The following is a 19,497-nucleotide window of genomic DNA, read 5'->3' as shown; positions in this document are numbered from 1 at the left end:
GCAAGGGCTTCTCGTTGTGGTGGCTTCTCCTGCTGTGGAGCACGGGCTCTAGGCACGCAGGCTTCAGTAGTTGTGGCACGTGGGCTCAGCAGTTGTGGCTCACGGGCTCTAGAGTGTAGGCTCGGTAGTTGTGGCACACGGGCTTAGTTGCTCCACATCATGTGGGATCTTCCCGGACCAGGGATTGAACCCATGTCCCCTGCATTAGTGGGTGGATTCTTAACCACTGTGCCACCAGGGAAGTCCCCCTATTTTTATTTTTGTTGGTTGGATATAATAGATGCTATATCTTTTACCCTAAGGATTTATTTATTTATTTAGCAAGCAGAGAACTTATATTCTTTCTTCTCCTCACTTCCTCTACCTACCAGCCCCCAACTCTCTTCACTGCCTCTGGTGTTTTGATCATTTAAGGTATTAAAACAGTCTGATTCTCAGATGTGAGTTAGTTGAGTTTAATACAAATCATAACTTCCATCCTAACCCATTTTCAATTTTTTTTTCCTTAATTTGTGCTTCTGTTGAATTTCAGGGAGTGTGATAAATTTTTCACTATTCCTACATTTTGTTTTAATTTCTTTAAATATCAACTTATTGAGGTATATGCCACCTTTATTGAGGTATAATTTCCGTGTAATACAATACATGTATTTTAAGCATACAACTGACTTCTTTCTGACAAATGCATACACCCGTGTAACCACCACCTAATCAAGGTATAGAACATTTCTACTCATTTCCGTTTGTGGATTTGACAAAGCTTGTTAGTTGATACATAAGTGTTTTATTATTTTGTATGTTTCCTCTGTATTTGAAATATTGCATAATAGGAAGAGTTAAATCTTCTTTACCTTTGTTTCTTTATGTATCTTTTCAGTATTTCTTCTCTCATATTACAGTTGTCCATTTTTCCCTTCCCCTACTTGCTCTCTACCCTAGTTGTGAACTGTAGGGCATGTTTCTTATTCATCTTTGTATCTCCAGTTTTTGGCACTTACGAAGCACTTAGTAAATGTTTGTTACAGTAAGAGTTAATTTTAGGAGTAGTATAGATGTATAACTGATTGAGAGGCAGTATAGCTTGATGCATAGAAGCAAAGAAGCTTGTCTTCCATCACTTATTAGCTGATGTGACCTTGGGCAAGTTACTTATTTTCTCTGTGCCTCAGTCTTCACATCTGAAGAAAGTGCCATAATGGTTATCTACCTCATAGATTTATTGTAGAGATTAAATGAGCTAATATATGTAAAGTACTTAGAACAGTACCTGGCATTTAAATTCTAGATTAGTATTAACTGTTACTATTATTAATTCTTCAGAGTTTTGGGAGAATTAGGTGCTGAGAATTTTTTTTGTTTGAACCAGGGAGTGTGCATAACACTGTTGGGTAATCAGGTGAAAAGAATCTAAGCTAGCAGATCAGAATGACTTGATAGAGCTGTTCAGAATTGAAGGACCTTTAGGTAAAGCTATACCCCTGAGCTTAGAAAGCCAGCCTCTGTAATCTCTGGATATCCGTAGCTACCTTTCTGTATAGATATGTATTTAAATAGTCTCAGTCTATTCTTACATTCAAGTTTCTGCCCCTGAATCTACAAACATATTTGCTTTTGCACTCACCTTTCAGCCGCCTTTTTTGTTAAAAAAAAAAAAAAGTAAAAAGAAAGAGGCATTTTTACTCAGGCAGTGTTGCTCCCTGTGTTCCTAATTCCACCAGGCAACCATCACATGTTTTAGACCTATCCTATGATAGGCACTAAGGGGTGCTAGGTGAACAGGACAGGTGGTCCCAGTCCTCGTGCAGCTTATGTACCAGTGGGCAAGACAGATGATTTAAAATGCAATTACAATAAATACAGTGTGATAAGCACTGCTGGGGTGTATGGAATTCTGCTGTAGGAGCATAATTATTTTTGGAAACCATGGGAGGATGAAAATGCCCAAGGAGAGTAGAAATTGAGACAAGAAGAGAATCTTGAGAAGGATCAACATTCAGAGATTGTGGAGAATGAAGAATTGCTGGTGGAGAGGTAGGAGGGAAACAAGGAGAGTCTGGTGTCACAGAAGCTAAACAGAGGAGTGCATCTCAGGACAGAGGTAGTTAGTGATCAACAGATACTGCTCAGCAGCCAGGTGAGGTCCTTTTCCCTCTTTCCTTTTCAGATATTTGGCTCTATCTGTATTCCTTACATCTCAGTTCCATGCTTCCTTATTATTATCTGTTAAGCTCCTGAACTCCTAGTAAGTGTTTGTTTAGTGAGTTTGGTAGGTGAGGGATACTGCATCCTCTGAATTCATTTGTTTCCTAGTGTCAAATTATAAGTAGCACAAGTTTGGATAAAGAGATTTGTCAAACTCTGAATCTATTTGCCTCTGGTATTGGCATGGGGAGAGTCAGTATAGCTAGGGATACCTCTGTTTCCTTTTATCCTGGTTCAGTGAAACTTGTTCGGGTCCATTTGACAAAACAATTATTCTTTGATTCCATGTTTTCCTTCACTGTTCTGGGAAGAGTTGTTTTAACTCCTCGTTGCCACCTATGGACCTCCCATTGAGTGCTGACCCCCCCCCCATTTGTTCGGTAGCATAGTCTCATCACTTCTCATTCTGCATGTTTCCTGGGGGACCTCATTCACTACTGTGACATTAAATTAAAGCTTTTGGACAGTAAATAAGTCATATGACACTGAAGTAAATCTGTAAAGATTACCATGTCTATTTTTTAAGATTTATTTATTATTTATTTATTTAATTTATTTTTGGCTGTGTCGGGTCTTGTTTGCTGCACGCTGGCTCTTCGTTGTGGTGCGCGGGCTTCTCTCTAGTTGTGGCGTGTGGGTTTTCTCTCTCTAGTTGTGGGACTCAGGCTTCAGGGCGCGTGGGCTCTGTAGTTTGTGACACGCGGGCTCTAGTTGGGAAGCGAGAGCTCAGTAGTTGTGGCACGCAGGCTTAGTTGCCCCGTGGCATGTGGGATCTTAGTTCCCTGACCAGAGATCGAACCTGCATCCCCTGCATTGTAAGGCGGATTCTTTACCACTGGACCACCAGGGAAGTCCCAAGAGTACTGTGTTTTTATATGTATATTTTAAATGTAAAATAAAATTTTCCAGACTGCGCAAAAGTTAGCTTCTACATATCTGTGTATATGAATGTAATGAACTCGTTAAGTGCAGCAGTAATTGAAATACTGCTGTTATTTAGGTGAGAATTGAACCCAAATTTAGGAGCTGTTTACATTATTCTTGAATACTCAGAAAGTATAAGTTTTGTATCCTTTTCTTAGCTGGATGTAAAGAAATAGATGTATTAGGTACACTTTAGAAAAACAAATTTATTTTATCATACTTTAATTCTGTGTAGTGTTGATTTTAATTCTTCTGAACAGTTATTCAGTTTGCCATAAAATAGTTCCTAAAAATTGTTTTGTAGATTAATGAACAATTCCAATGGAATGATGTTTTGTTTGATAAACACTGCCCTCCTGTGGTTAAAGTAAACTAAATGTTTTGTGAAACTACTATAATCTTTCCATTTAAATTAACTCCTGGTAAAATAATGTAATAGTAATAGCTATACAGTAATAGTGTTGTAATGGTAATGGAGTATGGTATTTTTGCTCAGAAATGTATGTGGCCGTTTTGTTTTCCTCTCCATCTCTCCCTCTTGGGTTTCTCTAGTGTGTCTCTGTACATTTTTTCTCACTGTTTATGTACAATTTCTTATAATTAAAAGAGTTAATTGTAAATGGAAAGATGGAGGACTATTAAGCTATTGAAGGGAGGGAAACTTCACTTAAACATAGACATGCTAAAAGAAATCAAAAGAAAAGACCAGTGAGTTTATAAGACATGAAACTAAAAAAAGCCTCCATGGAAAAAACAGTAGTGAAAAGATGAAGAATAAAAGGGAAAAAGTATTTGCAGTAAATGTGACAGTAAAAGTTTTAATATATTTAATAATTTAATATGAAAACTAGAGCTCATACAATTGGTATATATACAAGCAGACAGTGGTTATGAATAACCAGTTTACAAGTGAGGAAATACAGTAATTAAAGCACAAAAATATATTAAAATTCATAATAGCATTCCATAAAATGGTATTCATAATATTCCTAATGGTGTGTCAGATAAACAAACAAAAAAGCCCCGTTCACTTTTGGAGTATACTAGAAAAACTAGCTAATTATTCTGATAATAAATAGGACAGAATCAAGCACTTATCCTGCTTTTTTCTGTATGAGTTGTATGTACTTCAGATAACCAGCTAGTAGATGGAGGAAAGCATTTATTTTTAGAAGGATTCTAGCTTATAAATGAAGAAGGAAAGATAGGCTATCACCATTTTTCAACACCTAAATAATGAGTCTGAATAGTGGCTACTAATCAGTGGTTACTAAAGCAATTAGGTTGGAATGCTGATGGGAAACTTTGTAATGGGTGGATCAGGAGGACATCTGTCCCCCTGATTCATCTTGACATCTCAAAAAAGAGACCACAGATATTTTGTGTGTTCTTATGTGTGTGGGGTGGCGGGAGGGGGAGGGGAAGTAAACAACACTGTCTATGAAGTTCTTTTGGTAAAATAAAATCTGAATCTGAGCAGCCCTCTAGGTAATTCTAATTTTCAGGAAATACGAGGGACAGAGTACCATACAATTAACAAAATACAGAATGTGGGAAACTATAGTACAGTTTTCTTGGTTTCTTCAGTAAATAAATTGGAAGAAAACAAGGAGAAATCCATAGATTAACAGAGACTTTAAGACATGTGTTAACCAAATGTGATATGTATGGGTCTTCTTTGGATACTGATTTGAACAAACTAACTGTTAAAAGTGTTTTTTCCATGAAAATTGAGGACATTGTGTAAATAATTTGATAATGAAGAAACTATAGTTACATTCTGAGGTATAAAATGGTATTTTTATCTTTAAAAAAATGAGTCCTTATCCTTTTTTAGAGATCTGTACTAAAGTATTTATGAATGAAATGTTTGAGATTTGCTTCAGGATAATCCACTTTGTAGAGGTAGAGTGGCTGGAGGTATAGATGAAACAAAGTAAGCCATGTGTCGACAATTGTTGATTGTAGTGTTCCCAATAATTTTTTTTTTTTAAACAATTTTTTAAAAAAATGTTTTGGCCACGCGTCAAGACCTGTGGGATCTTAGTTCCCTGACCAGGTATCGAACCCGTACCGCCTGCAGTGGAAGTGCAGAGTCTTAACCACTGAATCGCCAGGGAAGTCCCTCTCTACTTTTGTATATGTTTTAAAATGTTCATAGTAAAAAGTTAAAAAGTGGAATACTTAAGTCTTTAATTGAAAAACATTTCTCTTTCCCAAACTAAATGATTTATAGTTTTAAATATTGAGAAAATTTAGCATAAATAATTTTCTAAATTAAAATTAATTTCAGATGCCTAGTATGTAAAGGTACTAGTCATAAATTTTTTTTTTTTTTTAAGGAAAGTAAACATCCCTTAAGCAGTTTTAACTAACTGGTTTCTTCTATTTTATTTCTTGAAAAAACAGTATACCTAGAAAATCAATGAAATTAATTTTCATTAAAAAGGCATACAGAAATTTTAGGTCTCTATTTCTAATAGCTTAATGTCCTGTGTCAGCATACTTAAGTATTTTTATATAAATAGTAAAATTCACCCATATTAAAATAAAGTAATTCCTTGCTCTAAATAATAAATCAAAATATTTTTATTATTACCATTGCCATGGATAATATAAATGTTTTAAATTCTAAATAGAGTTCATTCTGATAGTGGATTAATAGTTACCTTTCAATTAAGATTTGATATGCCAGAGAAATTTTTATTAATTTCCATTTTGTAGCTTCTTGGACAGAAAGCCACCAGTTCAGATGAACCGTAGGGCAACCACATTCCCCAGTTTGCTCATCACCACTTTCTGGTAGAGTTGGGTTTTGAACTCTGATATTCTGCCTCATTATGATGAATTAATCAAAATATTTTTGCATATGAATGTAAATACCTTATTCTGTGATATTTTGTGCTTGTTTTTCTTGCAGAATAGCTTAATATCTAGTCTTTATATTTGGATATCTGTAATGTAAATATGATTTAAAGGACATATAAGTGACTTTATAGGGACTGAAGTCTTGGCATTTACCTTAAAGCTGTTTCATATTTTTGTAAATTTTAGTTTTTGTCCAATGTTTAGTAGTATTGGCAGTATAGGGCATTGTTAACTACTTGTGAAAAAAATAGTGGAAAAATCAAAGGGGCAGCCGGAGAAAAGCATGCTATCTTTTGTATTCTTCATCCGCCTTAAGAACACTGGTGAAATTTGAGATCAGGATATCAAATGTGAACTGGAAAAGATTTTTGTCATATAATTTATTAGTAATAACAAAAGCTACCATTTATGTCACTTGTGCTAAGTTAAGAATACTGCAGAATGTTTTACTTAATGTTCCTATCTATGAGGGTGTTACTACCCTCATTATACAGATGAAGGATTAAGATTGAGAGCTTTTAGTCATCAACATTATATCTTAGAGCTATTAGGTGCAGGCTATTTGAGCTCTATACACTTTGAAGCACTTTCATATTTTGCATCGATTAAACTTTTTCCCCCCAACTGAAACCCCTTGATTATGTTAATAACATCCTTTACAGAGACCACCAAAACTGAGTCTTAGTCAATCCATTGTATGCTGGTATGGAGTATTTATTATAAAAACTTGATATGTGGAAGAAAATAAAGCAGATCCCACATTTGTAGTATTATGTAAATTTGTGTCATACATTTTAGTATTCAGGATTTCCTAATGATAGTAACAGAGTAAAATTTAATTGCCAGGTAGATGATTATATGAGTTTCCCTAGAAATCCCTTCTATTTTTTGATTAAGGCAAGCATAACACCTATTGCACAAAGTGTTTTTCTTGTATCAACTCCAGTGTTTTTCAGTATGGTTTACAAAAACCTCTATATCTTCCCACTTTTCTTAAGCAGAAGTTGTAGCAACAGAGTTCTTAGACTTCAGTGGCAGTATGTTTTCTTCCAGTAACCAAATGGGCTGTTTGAGGGGGGGTTCTGTGTTGGAAGTGAACTGGCCTGGAATAGCAACTAATTATAAAGCCTCACTTTTACCCACACCCATGCCTTTTAAGTCTTTTAAAAATTAATTAATTAATTAAATTAATTTTTGGCTGCGTTGGGTCTTCGTTGCTGCGCGCGGGCTTTCTCTAGTTGTGGTGAGCGGGGGCTACTCTTCGTTGCGGTGCGGTGGCTTTTCTTGTTGCGGATCACAGGCTCTAGGCGTGCGGGCTTCAGTAGTTGTGGCACGTGGCTTCAGTAGTTGTGGCTCGCAGGCCCAATAGTTGTAGCACACGGGCTTAGTTGCTCCACGGCATGTGGGATCTTCCCAGACCAGGGCTTGAACCCGTGTCCCCTGCGATGGCAGGCAAATTCTTAACCACTGCGCCACCAGGGAAGCCCTATAATTTTATTTTTTAATCTGATTTTTATTTAGATCAGATAGCTTATTTCAAAAAGAGGAAATATGGCGCAGTGGTTGAGAGTCCGTCTGCCGATGCAGGGGACACGGGTTCGTGCCCCCGTCCGGGAAGATCCCACATGCTGCGGAGTGGCTGGGCCCGTGAGCCATGGCCGTTGAGCCTGCGCGTCCGGAGCCTGTGCTCCGCAACAGGAGAGGCCACAACAGTGAGAGGCCCGTGTGCCGCAGAAAAAAAAAAAAGAGGAAATATGAAAGTCTAAAACATAGGACAAGTTCAACCTCATTAGTAGCTAAAATTAAAATTTTTTAATATATTTTTTTAAATAATTACCAAGGATTTAAAAAGTAATATGAATGTTGGTTAATGGTTAACAGTAGTGAAACTCCTGTACACATGGTGGAAAGCGATTTGGCAATATTATATATTAAAATAACTTTATACAGCAGTTCCACTTGTTAGAAGACTTTGAAAATAGTCAGAAGCACTTGGTGGCATTTGTTACAGTTAAAAAAAAAAGGAGACAGTAGCACACATTTATTGAGAATTTTATATATCCTCAAATTCTGAGCTAAGCAGCTCAAAATAAAATATTCTGTTTGTCTCCCATGGCCACTCCATGAGTTATAGATGTTTTTCTTGTTTTGATTTTACTGATGAAACTAAGACCCAGAGATTAACTTTCTAAGGTCACAGAGCTTTAAATTTGAGAGTCAGGTATAGAAAGAGTGCCTCTTTAAGCAGTCTAAATGTGCAACAGTAGGAAATGGATTAAGTGATTTAATGTGTATATGTATGTGTGTGGGTGTATATATATATGTGTGTATATATGTATATATATCAATCAGTGGAGTATCATGCTGCTATGAAATATATCAATAATAACTGTTGCAAGATTTGCCAAAAGGGCTTTTAAAAAGAGGTACAAACTAGTATATGCAGAAGGATGTCAACTGCAAAATGTTATAGAAAAAACCTCTGGAAGGGACAGCCAAAATGTTAAACCCTATTCTCTCATGGCAGAGTCCCCCTTTGCATATAATTTGAGGTGCGGGGGGAGTATGGTCTAAATTTTCTAGAATGAATATGTATTACCATTGGGGGGAAGCCCTTGTTGCTTTATATATGGTATATATGACTGTGTATAGGTTTAACTCAGCACATGAAATGAATTTCTGTGTGGAATACTATGAAATATCACTGTAAGTTGGTGGAACACCCTTGTCTAGAGTTTGAGAACCACAGTTTGAGAAATACAAAGAATCTTCCTAGGCCCACCAGGATCTTGTTTTTCAGTTTTATGTTCTTGTTCACTATCAAAGACACAGCCAGGAACCCACCTCTTAAGATATTGACTTAATTATAGATATATGTGGGGGCTGCCATTTGCATTAAGCTAGTTTTGTCACGTTTCAAAAAAGACCTGTGAGAAAAAGGTCTGTATCTGATCTTTATACTTGATGGTCACAATCCCCATCTTAACCAAAATACCAAGCAACGTTTCTGCAGTCCTCTTAGTTTTTCTGCCTCAGCAAGTAAGAACCTACCCATCATTCAGCAGAAGCATAGTTTTCATCATTCCAATGCATATTTTAGTTGACAAAAGAAAATTTTTTTCCTCATTGAACTCTTTGCTTTATATAAAGCTTTATTAGTACCCGCTTTAGTGTGGGGAATTAAGAGTTCTGACATGTTAAGTTTAGGCTATGCTATTCTCTTGAGTCTTAATTTCCTTTCTGGTAAAATTATAACTAAACCTGCTCTGCTGTTTCTTGGATTGTTGTGAGGGCCATATGAAATAGAATGGCTACATGATGTTTGTAACTGTAAGGCAGTTGTATGTAGGAATTAAGAGAAAGATGTAAAATTTTTGTATGTATTATCTGGGCAGCACTATAGGAAGATATGTCTTTAATGTTTGGGGTGAGCTCGAGTTTTTCTTTGAAAGGGATATCAGTCTTTTGTGTTATTTTTTGGCCATCTTTTATGTGTATATCTCTACGTAAGAACTCTTTTTATGTTACGTAAATTGGAAAACAGTTTGTAGGTTCCTCAAAAAATTAAAAATAGAACTACCATATGATCCAGCAGTCCTACTTCTGGGGATATATCTGAAGGAAATGAAATTACTGTCTTGGAGAGATATCTGCACCCTTGGTTCATTGCAGGATTTTTCACAGTAGCCAAGACATGGAAAAAACGTAAGTGTCCAACAACAGATGACTGGATAAAGGAAATTTATATATATATATATATATATATATATAAAAAATAATATTCAGCCATAAAAAGAGGAAAATGTGCCATATGCGACAACTTAGATGAACCTTGAAGGCGTTCTGCTAAGTGAAATAAGTCAGACAGAGACAAATACTGCATGATCTCATTTATATATGGAATTCAAAGAAGTTAAACTCTTAGAAACAGAGTGTAGATTGATGGTTACCAGGAGTTGAGTGGTAGGAGAAATTGGGAGATGTTGGTCGAAGGATACAAATGAGCAGTTATAAGATGAATATGTTCTGGGGATCTGATGCACAGCATGATGACTATAGTTAACAATACTGCATTATATACTTGAAATTTGCTTAGAGAGTAGGTCTGAAATGTTGTCACCACACACACAGAAAAGGGTACCTGTGTGAGGCAATGAATGTGTTAATCAACCTTAATGTGGTAATCATTTAACAATATATATGTATATCAAATCATCACGTTGTACACCTTAAACTTACATAGTGTTATTTGTCGATTATATCTCAGTAAAGCTGGGGGGAAAATCTGGCTAAAGTAATAAAATGTGTGTGTATGTGTAGCGGTGGTGGTGCCTGTGAGTGTCTGAGTGTATTTTAGAGTGGTCAGGAATATCTCTGGAGAAGTGAAGTGAAGGAGAGAGTCCATGAATCTCTGGGGAAAAACATTGCAAGAGGAGGGAGCAGGTACAGAGACCCTGAATTAGGAATGAATTGGTTATGTTTGAGAAAGGGCAAGAAGGTAATGTGAGAAAAGCGAGATGTAGAGTTTCATGTAGAATCTTTTAAACTGTATTGGGAATTCAGATTTTATTTTAATTTTAGTTAATTTAAAAAAAAAGTGACAGGGAGCTTAAAAATCAGAGGAATAGGGGCTTCCCTGGTGGCGCAGTGGTTGAGAGTCCGCCTGCTGATGCAGGGGACACGGGTTCGTACCCCAGTCTGGGAAGATCCCACATGCCGTGGAGCGGCTGGGCCGGTGAGCCATGGCCGCTGGGCCTGCATGTCCAGAGCCTGTGCTCTGCAACGGGAGAGGCCACAGCAGTGAGAGGCCCATGTACCACACACACACACACACACACACAAAAATCAGCGGAATATGTAATTTAAGTTTTAAGATGATTACTTAAGTGTCATGTGAATAGATTGGTGAGTCATATTAGGCATAACTTTGGCTGCCTATAACAGTTCCTTAAATGATTTGGAAGTTTATTTCTCTCTCATGCAACAGTCTGGAGGTGTAGTTAGTCCACCGTTCTTAGGGCGCATCCTTATCTGTATGGTTCAGAATGGCTTTGTCACCTCCTCCACTTTAAAAACAACAGGGTAGAGGAAGGGCCAAAGAGGGATGTATCCCTGCCTTTTGAAAATCTGGGTTTTTGAAGTTATCACTCCCTATCACTCCCCCTCACATTCTGTTGTCCAGAACCTGCATTCCACACCAAGATTTGAGGAAGACTGAAAGAAGACCCCCTGTTTCCAGCCCCCACACAGTGTCTTTTCATTTATAGCTATATAATATTCAATTGTGTAGGTATACCAGTTTTGTTAATATCTTATTATTAGATAAGAAGCCTTTAAACTTGTTTCTTTATTGAGTAATAAATGAATATTTTCTTATATTATCAATAGATTGTGTGTACATTTCCATTTCATGGTGTTCATTTACTATTGCCATGTTTTTGTTATCCAAAATAGTAGGGGAAAAAACCATTGAAAAGTGATTTTTTTGTATTTAATGGTTAGTGAAGTCAGACATTCAATACCGTTTTTCCCATAAATTTTTATTATGGAATATTGAATGTGTACACAAAAGCCAACAATAATATAATATATTTGTACCCATCTTGTAGCTTCTATAATTATCAACTTATAGTCAGTCTTGCAATACTTAAACTCCTATCTAAGTTTCTTCTTGTGTAATTTTGAAGCAAATCCCCAACATCATATAATTTCATCTGTAAGTATTTCAGTGTGCAAATATTTTTTCATATGTCTTTTATCCAGTTGTTTTAACTCTTTTATGAGCTATCTGCCCATGTCCATGGTGTATTTTTTTTCATTTTCAGTAATTTTACACAATTTTATAATAGTATATAGGCAGTAAATACAGGTCCATTTTTCTGTATGGGCCTTAATTTGGATAAAGGTAGTAAGTTAAATTTTGGACATGTTAAGTTTGAGATGGAACATTCGAGGTTGATGTTTAAAAGCAGTTATAAATGGACTGTGCTGCTTCTTTTCATTTATCAAAATAGGGGTGATTGATGAAGTCTTGGGAATGGATGATTTTATTCAGGGAGGGTTGGAGTGAAAAGCAAAAGCTGCAAAATGATGCTTGTAAAGTATTTAAGGGATGGCCACAGAAAAAGACCAAGAAGAAACATTTTGGGAAAAAACGTCTGGAGAGCGCAGTGTCTAAGGAGGGAAAGGTTAATAACATTTATCTGATGTAGTATAGAGCTCAGGGAGGATGACAAACAGAAATATATTTGTTGGATTTTATGATTAAACAAATGAAAAAAGAGATGCAGACCAGGACACAGTGAGCTGTAGGGTGCAAGATAGACCTGAGTTTGAATTCCGACTGCCACTTGTCTTGCTGCATTATGTTTGGAAATTTGCTTATTGAGCATTAGTTATCCCACTGTTTAAATGGGGGTGATAAGGCTTGTCTTTTAAGGTTGCTGAGACGTTTAACTGAGAGAATGATCAGCACTTGTTTGTGTCTTCTTTAGAAATGGTAGTTGTTGACATCACATTTTGATACCTTACTGGCTGATCTAGGATATCTGACTTCAACTGGTCTCTATTACACAAGTCCTGTATCTGTTGTTTTTGACTTGCTGTACTAATGGATATTCTTTTGATAGTATAGTATAGATTCTTGAGAATTGGTTCAATTTTAGCTTTCACTTGCATTTATTAATTGCCAAGGGTTCTAAGAATAGAACGTGATTTAGGTATAAGAGTTTCTACCTAAAATTTGGATTTAAAAAAAAAGGAAAGAAACCAGGATTGACTTATAAGAAGTCAATTTAAAGTAAGCCTGTTAGGATTCCCCTGGTGGCACAGTGGTTAAGAACCTGCCTGCCAGTGCAGGAGACACGGGTTCGAGCCTTGGTCCGGGAAGAGCCCACATGCCACGGAGGCAACTAAGCCCATGCGCCACAACTACTGGAGCCTGCACGCCTGGAGCCCGTGCCCCACAACAAGAGAAGCCACCACAATGAGAAGCCCTCGCACCGCAACGGAGAGTAGTCCCCGCTCGCTGCCACTAGAGAAAGCCCACGTGCAGCAACGAAGACCCAACACAGCCAAAAATAAATAAATAAATAAATAAATTTAAAAATAAAATAAAATAGAAGTCTGTTAGTGGCAAATACTCTTCGTTTTCCTTTAATCTAAGAAAGTCTTGATTTCCCCTTCATTCTTGGAGGATATTTTTGCTAGATAGGAATTTTGGAATTAATTCCTTGTCTTTCAGCACTTAAAAATGTTTTTCACTGCTTCTGCCTTCCATAGTTTCTGATGAGAAACCCACAGTCACTGGAATTGTTTTTCTCCTAAGTGGAAGGTTGTTTTTCCTTGGCTGCCTTCAAGATTTTAAAATTTTCTTTAGTTTTCAGTAATATGATTATGATATATCTGGGTACAGGTTTCTTTGAATTTATGTTGTTTGAGATTCATTGATTCTCTTGAAATTGTAAGTGTATATCTTTCACCAAATTTGGGAAGTTTTCTGCTGCTATTTCTTTAAATATGTTTTCTGTGTGCTACTCTTTATCTTCTCCTTTGGGGACTCTGATGACATGAATGTTAGACCTTTTGATATTGTCCCATTGGCTCTGTTCATTTATTTTTTCTATCATTTTCCTCTCTGTTCATCAGATTGGATAGTTTCTATTGCTCTATCTTCAGGTTTACTGATTCTCTCCTCTGTTATCTCCCTTCTACAGTCGAGCCCCTCCAGAGAATTTTGGGTTTACTTTGGATATTGTGTTTTTTAGTCTTAAATTTTTATTTGCTTTATACACCACACAGGCACACACACAATAATGTAATGAATCTTACTTCTCTGCTGAGACTCTTAACTATTTTTTTTTCCCCCCAAGAATCATCTTCCTGGCTTCTTGAAGCATGGTTATAGTAGCTGCCTTAAAGTCTTTGTCTGAAAATTCCAGAGTCTGTAGCATCTTGGGTTTGTTGTTTGTAGGTTGTCTTTTCTCTTGTGAGTTATTGAGATTTTCCTGATTCTTCATATGTCAAGTAATTTTGGATCATATATTAGACATTTTGATGTTAATGTTATGATACTCTGTCTCATTTAAATGCTATGGAGAATGTTGTTGTTGTTATTACTTTATTTTTCGGGATGGGAGGATTTTTTTAAGCGGGCATTTGATCTTGTTAGGTTCAGGTCATAAGTTTCTGCCCACCCTTCTGTGCACTAAAATTCCAATGACTAGTTTTCAAAGCCTTTGTTTCTATCTGTCCCGCATGTACACCACCGAATGGCAAATTGGGAAACCTGATAGTATGTTTAGGGTCAGATCCACATAGGCATAGTTCTTGGGTGACCCCAGGAGTGTTTATAGAACTTCATGGTGTCACTTTCTTGAGCTCCTTTCTCTTTGCAAGTTCCCTGACACTTTCTGGCTCTTAGAGACCCTTCTTCCTTATCCTATGGCTAGATAACTACAGTTTTCATTTTGGTGTTTTGCTGCACACTTCCACAACTGCATCAGCCTTTGATGCCAAGCAACAGGATGGTAGAGAAAGAATATAAACCATGGGAATTCCCTCCACACTCATGGGATCGGAAGGGATCCGCTTTCTTGAAGTTTTAGGTCCCTGTCCAGCCACTGCTGGCATCATCACTGCCACTGCTGCTGCCTTTGGATTGCTTGGGGGCAGGGTCTGAAAGAAAGGGAAAAAAACCCTCAGAGGATCGTCCTCCCTTTTAGGGGCCCCCTTTACTGCTTTTCGGACCAAAAAAAGAGAAGACTTCTCTTGGAGCCATTTCTGTCTGCACTTACTGTTCTGAGTTTGGACTGCCCTTGGGTCTAGGCTGAGTGATCCTAGGGGAAACAAAACCAGGAAACTCACTGCTGGGTTAGTAGTACTTCTAATTTTGGTTTCCTCTCTGAAACCAACTGCTACCATTTTCAGAGTCCTCAGATAGCTGCTCCATGCATTCTGTCCAGGTTTTTAGTTGTATTCGGGAGAGACAGGATAATTTATGCTTATTACATCATCTTTATCAGAACCAGAACGCGGATACCGTTTTAATTTCATTATAACTGTATTGTTCTTTTGTTTTGGTTAAGAAATTACTGAGCTACCAAGATGTACTAGACTTTGTTTGGAGATGTAAAGATGGATAATCTTTTTTTATTTTTTTTAACATCTTTATTGGGGTATAATTGCTTTACAATGCTGTGTTAGTTTCTGCTTTATAACAAAGTGAATCAGTTATACATATACATATGTTCCCATATCTCTTCCCTCTAGCGTCTGCCTCCCTCCCACCCTCCCTATCCCACCGCTCCAGGCGGTCATAAAGCACCGAGCAGATATCCCTGTGCCATGCGGCTGCTTCCCACTAGCTATCTACCTTACGTTTGTTAGTGTATATATGTCCATGCCTCTCTTTCGCCCTGTCACAGCTCACCCTTCCCCCTCCCCATATCCTCAAGTCCGTTCTCCAGTAGGTCTGTGTCTTTATTCCTGTCTTACCCCTAGGTTCTTCATGACATTTTTTTCCCTTAAATTCCATATATATGTGTTAGCATACGGTATTTGTCTTTCTCTTTCTGACTTACTTCACTCTGTATGACAGACTCTAGGTCTATCCACCTCATTACAAATAGCTCAATTTCGTTTCTTTTTATGGCTGAGTAATATTCCATTGTATATATGTGCCACATCTTCTTTATCCATTCATCCGACGATGGGCACTTAGGTTGTTTCCATCTCCGGGCTATTGTAAATAGAGCTGCAATGAACATTTTGGTACATGACTCTTTTTAAATTTTGTTTTTCTCAGGGTATATGCCCAGTAGTGGGATTGCTGAGTCATATGGTAGTTCTATTTGTAGTTTTTTAAGGAACCTCCATACTGTTCTCCATAGTGGCTGAACCAATTCACATTCCCACCAGCAGTGCAAGAGTGTTCCCTTTTCTCCACACCCTCTCCAGCATTTATTGTTTCTTGATTTTTTGATGATGGCCATTCTGACTGGTGTGAGATGATATCTCATTGTAGTTTTGATTTGCATTTCTCTAATGATTAAAGATGTTGAGCATTCTTTCATGTGTTTGTTGGCGGTCTGTATATCTTCTTTGGAGAAATGTCTATTTAGGTCTTCTGCCCATTTTTGGATTGGGTTGTTTGTTTTTTTGTTATTGAGCTGCATGAGCTGCTTGTAAATTTTGGAGATTAATCCTTTGTCAGTTGCTTCATTGGCAAATATTTTCTCCCATTCTGAGGGTTGTCTTTTGGTCTTGTTTATGGTTTCCTTTGCTGTGCCAAAGCTTTGAAGTTTCATTAGGTCCCATTTGTTTATTTTTGTTTTTATCTCCATTACTCTAGGAGATGGGTCAAGAAGGATCTTGCTGTGATTTATGTCATAGAGTGTTCCGCCTATGTTTTCCTCTAAGAGTTTGATAGTTTCTGGCCTTACATTTAGGTCTTTAATCCATTTTGAGCTTGTTTTGGTGTATGGTGTTAGGGAGTGATCTAATCTCATACTTTTACATGTACCTGTCCAGTTTTCCCAGCACCACTTATTGTAGAGGCTGTCCTTTCTCCACTGTACATTCCTGCCACCTTTATCAAAAATAAGGTGTCCATATGTGTGTGGGTTTATAAGATGGATAATCTTTAAGGTGCTTCCAGTAAGTCCACAGGTAGTCATGTGATGAGGGAGTGGAGGCAGAAAGTAAACATAATTTCATATTATTCATTAATAATAATTGAATTATTAATCTTATCTTTTTTGATCCATTTCTGCTTCAGGATTTGACTTATGGTTTGTGACTGAATATCCTATTTACGTTTCATTAATTTTCCACTTATTACCCGAAAATTTAAGGGTTGAAAAGTCTCTGGATTTGTATATGCTGGAGGAAATTAATACATAGCTATAATAAATATAATTTATATATGTAATTATAAGAAATTAAAATAAGAAATAATTTACTATTATATACTTGTTTCTCAGGTCTTAGAAAAATATCCCAATACACCCATGAGTCATAAAGAAATTCTTCAAGTTATCCAGAGAGAAGGACTAAAAGAAATCAGGTGAGTTATTTAAGTATTATTAGTAATAATTATAATACTTGATTAGAATATTTTGTAGTATATAGCAGTCTACTTTAGTCCTGAAGATTGATTATTTAGTAATAACTGCTTTGTTAATTTATGATTTATTCAGCTCAGATCTTTGGAGTTTTCAGTCATAGCACAGTTACAAAACCAAAGGTAAGTTAGAAAAAAATTCTTAGGAGGTAGCTATCTCCACACCCATGCACTTTAATTCTTAGGAAGGCCTGGAGCCATCTTCAAGCCTTCATCTATCAGTTCAGGCTTTTGATTTAATAAGCTTAGTCATTAGCAAATTTAGAAGTCCTCTAGTTCAGGGAGAATGGCAGATGTAAACAGTCTAGGAAAAAATAACCTTGGCCAAAAAGAATTAAATGGAAAAGATACATAAAGCAGTATGTGTTTCAAGTAATAGTCTTACTATGTTCAAATAAAACAGCCTGGGGTCAATTAATATAGGACCAAAGATAAAACACACTTTAATTTCTAAGAGCTTTATTGTATTACAATAGCACATAATAGTCACTGTTCATAGTCAAGACCTTCTGCCATCAAGAAATATTAAAATTATGTTCAGTATATTTTATATGTTAAGGCAGAAATCCGGGTGTCTACATTAGAGATATTTTCATTAAGAGAAAAAGGTTACAGTGCTACTAGTTGTTCTCACCTGGGGGTGGTATAGTGCAGGGGTCCCCAACCCCATGGGCCACAGACCGCTAGTGGTCCATGGCCTATTAGGAACTGGGCTGCACAGCAGGAGGTGAGTGGCAGGCGAGCGAGTGAAGCTTCATCTGTATTTACAGCCGCTCCCCATCACTTGCATTACCGCCTGAGCTCTGCCTCCTGTCAGATCAGCTGCGGCATTAGATTCTTATAGGAGCTCAAAACCTACTGTGAACTGCTTATGCGAGGGATCTAGGTTGCGTGCTCCTTATTCGAATCTAATGCCTGATGATCTGAGGTGGAGCTGAGGCTGTGATGCAAGTGCTGGGGAGTGGCTGCAAATACAGATTATCATTAGCAGAGAGGTTTGACTGCACAGAGACCGTAATAAATCAATTGCTTGCAGACTCATATCAAAATCCTATCAGTGAGTGACAAGTGAAAACAAGCTCAGGGCTCCCACTGATTCTGCATTAAGGTGAGTTGTACAATTATTTTATTATATATTACAATGTAATAATGGAAATAAAGTGCACAATAAATGTAATGTGCTTGAATCATCCCGAAATCATCCCCCACCCACCCCACCCCCTGCCTCAGTTCATGGAAAAATTGTCTTCCATGAAACTAGTCCCTGGTGCCAAAAAGGTTGGGGACCCCTGGTATAGTGTAATACCCATAGGGAAAGTGTTTAGGATTTTGGGGGGCTATTTTTGATTGTCACAATGATGAGAAAGGAGGGAGCACTGTGGCATTTGGTTATTACTCTGAGGAACAAATTCTACTAACGTATTCTAATATTTTTTTATAACACTATTGGGTTTTATAGAACAGGAATGAGCAAGAGATTTCATTTCTTTTCATAAAATTAGACTATTCATAAAAATTTCATAAAATTTTCTATTCCTAAAAATACACACTGGGGAAATAGACCAGGAAATCTTATGTAAAGAGATCAGACTCGGGCTTCCCTGGTGGCGCAGTGGTTGAGAGTCCGCCTGCCGATACAGGGGACACGGGTTCGTGCCCTGGTCCGGGAAGATCCCACATGCCGCGGAGCGGCTGGGCCCGTGAGCTATGGCTGCTGAGCCTGTGCATCCGGAGCCTGTGCTCCGCAACGGGAGAGGCCACAGCAGTGAGAGGCCTGCGTACCGCAAAAAAAAAAAAAAAAAGAGATCAGACTCCCATCAGTGCCCTAGGTCTAAATGACAATTGCAGGACCATCCGTCTCTAACACAGTAAGGCTCTGACTTTAAACTTGTCATTATTATTTCTAGAGAGTAGGCAAGAACAGTAAATAAGAAAGAATACTAAATAAATAAAGAACAGAAGGGGAAAAAAAGAAGCACTTAAAAAAAAAAATGTAGCAAGATGGTGGAGTCATCAAAAATAGCTTCTGACTTCACTTAGTAACAACTCACAAGAAGCTATTCTTGGTTAAACTATATTGTGGTGATACAGTTACGTGACCACAAAGCAGTACTTTTAAAGTCACCAGTGACTTCCATTTTGTCACCTCCACTGGACTTTTAGTTTTGCCTTTCTTGTTACCTCTCAGCATTATTTAGCACAGATGACTACTGCTTCCTTTTTGAAACTCTGTATCATTACCTGAAGTGACCAGACATTCCTACTTTCCTTCCTTGCTCTGCAAGCTCCTTCTCAGTTTTTTTGCTTATTATCTTCTCTCTAACTGAAGTGCAATCGACATTCCCGTAGCTTTTTGGGGGTCACTTTTGTCACTTCCCAGT

The 19,497-nt window shown here is 37.3% G+C and overlaps 1 protein-coding gene across 1 annotated transcript in view; it reads left to right on the top strand.

The window, feature by feature from the left end:
- The window catches only part of ASXL2 (ASXL transcriptional regulator 2), a 130,608-nt gene that overhangs the window by 30,667 nt on the left and 80,444 nt on the right, over window positions 1-19,497 (top strand). The window contains exons 2-3 of the mRNA XM_007470793.1: window positions 16,977-17,059; window positions 17,263-17,265. Coding sequence (XP_007470855.1) covers window positions 16,977-17,059; window positions 17,263-17,265 — 86 coding nt within the window. The remainder of the gene's footprint in view (window positions 1-16,976; window positions 17,060-17,262; window positions 17,266-19,497) is intronic.

This window comes from Lipotes vexillifer, unplaced genomic scaffold (genome assembly GCF_000442215.2).
Source record: "Lipotes vexillifer unplaced genomic scaffold, Lipotes_vexillifer_v1.1 scaffold717, whole genome shotgun sequence".
Classification (NCBI taxonomy): domain Eukaryota; kingdom Metazoa; phylum Chordata; class Mammalia; order Artiodactyla; family Lipotidae; genus Lipotes; species Lipotes vexillifer.
The sequence above is the reverse complement of the archived record's forward strand: the minus strand, read 5'-3'. Positions and strand labels throughout refer to the sequence as shown.